This window comes from Pundamilia nyererei, unplaced genomic scaffold (assembly GCF_000239375.1).
Source record: "Pundamilia nyererei isolate P.nyererei 1_Seehausen unplaced genomic scaffold, PunNye1.0 scaffold00237, whole genome shotgun sequence".
Lineage (NCBI taxonomy): Eukaryota > Metazoa > Chordata > Actinopteri > Cichliformes > Cichlidae > Pundamilia > Pundamilia nyererei.
In genome coordinates, this window is record NW_005187638.1 from 282,414 (window position 1) to 286,200 (window position 3,787).

Consider the following 3,787-nt stretch of genomic DNA (forward strand, 5'->3'; position numbering starts at 1 on the left):
ATTTCCCTATGGGGACTAACACATACACATTATACATTATACATTACTATACAGTGTTATTGTTTGGAAAATGGACAGTTGCAACAGAAGATGAAAGAGAGGTGATAGGTTTTGCAAAGCCCAGGATGAGGCAATTGCGACAGGAAATGTACTTTTGAATCTATTGTGTGTTAACCAATCAGATACCGTCTGACCTAAAACAACCATCTTGCCTCCTCCACTCACTGAAATACCAGTGTGGTCTCCAACAGAAGCACTGTCAAGATGATCATCTTATGGATTACATTGTTTTTAATTCACCAAGGATGTAAGTGCTTTTTTAAATTTGTCTAAAAATGTTCTTAAGAATTTACTTGTCAAACAGATGCATATAAATTGCTGTAAAAATAGTTTTGCACTTATAAGTTAACTTGCACTACATGTACCTTGCATGTAGTGCAAGTTAAACATATATCAAACAAGATTTTATTTTTCTGCTTTCTCTTAATTCAGATACTGTAGTTCCAGTGAAAACTGTTCAGCTTGGTGAACCAGCGACTATAACATGTGCTATACCCAAAGAGCTCAGCAGTAGAGGAGTCCACTGGTACAAGCAGAGTTTTGGGGGAACTCTGAAGTTAATAGTGACAGTATTCAAATCTACAGAACCTACTTTTGGTCCTGAATTTACTAGTTTGAAATTTGACATAGGTGATGATTTTGCCAGCCTGACCATTTTGAAAGCAGATCAAGATGATGAGGGAATCTATCACTGTGCAAACACAGAAAGGATTGGAGTTAAATGGAGTGGGACGTATTTGTTGGTAAAAGGTAATAAACTGACATGCTTTTACAAAGTTTGAAATTGTTTTAAAACGTGTTTTGAAAAAAAAAATGTTTTATTACACAGGAAACACTCAGAGGACATCAAACTATACAGTGAGTCAGCTGCAGATAGAATCAAACCCAGTTCGTTCAGGAGACACGATGACTCTTCAGTGTAAAGTCTTCTCTGACTCTGACAACCAGACATGTCCAGGAGGTCTCAATATTCTCTGGTTTAGAGCTGGAGCAAATCAAGCTCATCCCAACATCATCTACACTGACACAAACAACTATAATGTATGTGAGAAAAATTCTGACCCCCAGGATAGATGTGTTTATCGCTTCTCTAAGAATGTCAGCTCCTCTGATGCTGGGACCTACTACTGTGCTGTGGCCACATGTGGGGAGATATTATTTGGAAAGGGAATTACACTGGAACTTGGTATGATTTTCTATTTAACAACTGGAAGTTCTGTTTACAAAATCAGCACGAGTGATCAAAATGTTTGAGAACTTTTTGTTTGTTTGTTTTTGTAGAATCAACCGAGTCAGTATTCATTCAGAGCACGATATTAATAGTTTGTTTGGCTGTTTCTGTGATTGGAAACGCGTTCCTCATCTTCAACCAACAAGTATGTAAATCACATAGAGGTAAGCGTTTTAAAAAGTAAAACATTTATACATTTTATATACAATATCATAAGTTCTACAGAAGAACGATGAATAGAATCTGCAATAAATGAGGCGTTTATAGTGGTTAGTAATTAATCAATCTAATATATTTTATTAGAACAATGTATTTCTATGCATGAGATTTTTAGGTTCTAAGTCAAATGACACAGTTAAGTTCATTTCACTATTTATTTATTTATTATTTTTATTCTTAGGAAATGAAGGTGCTTTATCAGATATACAAACTGAAACCTCGCACCAACTTGTAAGTAATAATAATTATTGATGTTAAAAGATGTGACAATTGTTTTTCTATCTATCTAACTGTCTGTGAAGGTTCTCAGTCATCCAGGTCATCGTAGTCTAAGGAGCTTGGAAAGAAAAGCGTCTGGACTTCTTTGAGTTGCTTGAACACGTTTCATCTCTCATCCCCCAGTGGGGGAAACTCCCACTGGGATTAAATCTGGGTCTCTCCACCATTTGACCTTAGAACTGAAGAAGCTTCTCGGATGAGAGGTGAAACGTCTTCAAGCAACTCAAAGAACTCCAGACGCTTTTCTTTCCAAGCTCCTTAGACTATCTACCTAACTCTATCTCAATTATATAATTTTATTTTTATATAACTGTTTTTAACTACGGCACAGACTGAAGAAGCTGATGATGAACTAAACTACACTGCACTGAATTTCTCTGAAAGAAAAACAAGAGGAAAAAGGAAGAGAGAGGGTGCTGAACACAGTGTCTACTCTCAAGTTAAACGCTGATGCCAGTAACAATGTCGTGGAAGATTGCTTTTTTTTGTATTGATCACATGTTTTAACCATATAACTTTAGTAATTGTAGAATTACATTTTCACCAGTTGTATGCATGTGCACCACAAGTGGGCCTTATGCTCTATCATACATATATACACACACACAGAGTGGAGCCACTGTTAGTTCATGGGAGACGTTAAACAGATAGTGAGACTCCTGCTATTCAGGGATGTAAATCTCTAGGTGACGGCTCGGCAAAAACATGTGTAATTTTTTACCTCTCTCTCCCTCTCTCTTTGAAGGGAAGGTATAGGGCCTGTGAGATTGGGAAACATGTAGGAGTTGTGGAATGTCTTTGTCTGTTTGTATATAAGATGTAAGGGCGGCAGCCATCGTCAGAGACTGCTTAGGTATTTGACCAGAGTCTCTCCATATTGCAATTAATAAAAATTGTTATTAAACTCACTTTAAATCATGCTCACCAAGGTGTTTGCGGGTTTATTTAAAATGTCCACGACAATCTCCTGAAATTCTATATTTGTGACCCTTTAGTCATGTTTTTTTTCCTCTTCATTAAATATTAACTGTTAACAGTTTATTTGCTTCATTACTGACTGGCTCTCAAAGCTATAAATTTAGTTTTGTCGCATTTCTCAAATCCCTGATTTTAAACTGTATTCAATGATTGTCCTACTTTTTGTAATTAAAAATATATTTTTGAGGTGTCAGGTTTTTTTTTTCTTTGTAATTAATGCAATACAGTACAAGAAAATTTTTTTATATTTTTGCTTCCAAGATATTTTATTTCTAAAAGCAACAATCCAAAACACACATTTTAGTGCTTATTTTCCTATTTTTTCTGTATTTGGACAGATTCTATACAATATTTATTGTTAAATCTCATCTACATCTTTAAAATAACAATTTAGAAAGCCTTTCATGCAAAAAAAAAGTCATTATGTCAGCAATAACTTTGCTTATAGAAATATGGTTGGTATTTATTTGAGAAACAATATTACAATGCAGTTTTGTCACATCAGATGCCAGATGAGTAGATTCAAAAGGCGGATTTCACTAAACAAGTTTGAAGAGTTTATTTACTAGAAGAATACACATTTTTCCCAACACTTACATTTATTTAAATTTACTTGAGTAGGGTTATGCAGTCACGTTCTATAGGATCTTGCTAATTACTTACTGTGTTGCAGCAGAGACACATGTAAAAGAGTCAGGATACCTGGAGTTTGACACCCCTGCTATAGATCCAAAGAGGGGGGGAAGCTCATGGGCAAACAAACAGTAAACATGAAATGGTTACTCCATGCCTTGTTATTCAGAATGACACGATAAGGAACTGAAACAAACTGAGGTAACAAAAACACAAGAGGTGAGGGCAGAGTGGAGACACAATGGTAACTATACACAGGTGAAATAAATCTAAATAACAACGCATGGAGTAAACTAAGAACAAGGCAAAGGACAAATGGGTACCAGAATCAATACTAGCAGGGTGACAGAGACTTAACGAGTCACAGGGAACACAGGAAAGACAGTG

At 35.7% G+C, this 3,787-nt stretch overlaps 1 protein-coding gene across 1 annotated transcript in view; it reads left to right on the plus strand.

Moving 5' to 3' along the window:
• Positions 1-248: 248 nt before the first annotated feature.
• LOC106456452 (uncharacterized) overlaps positions 249-3,787 on the plus strand; it is a 31,682-nt gene continuing 28,143 nt past the window's right edge. Inside the window, exons 1-3 of the mRNA XM_013914914.1 lie at positions 249-307; positions 493-810; positions 890-1,096. Coding sequence (XP_013770368.1) covers positions 265-307; positions 493-810; positions 890-1,096 — 568 coding nt within the window. The 5' untranslated portion in view covers positions 249-264. The remainder of the gene's footprint in view (positions 308-492; positions 811-889; positions 1,097-3,787) is intronic.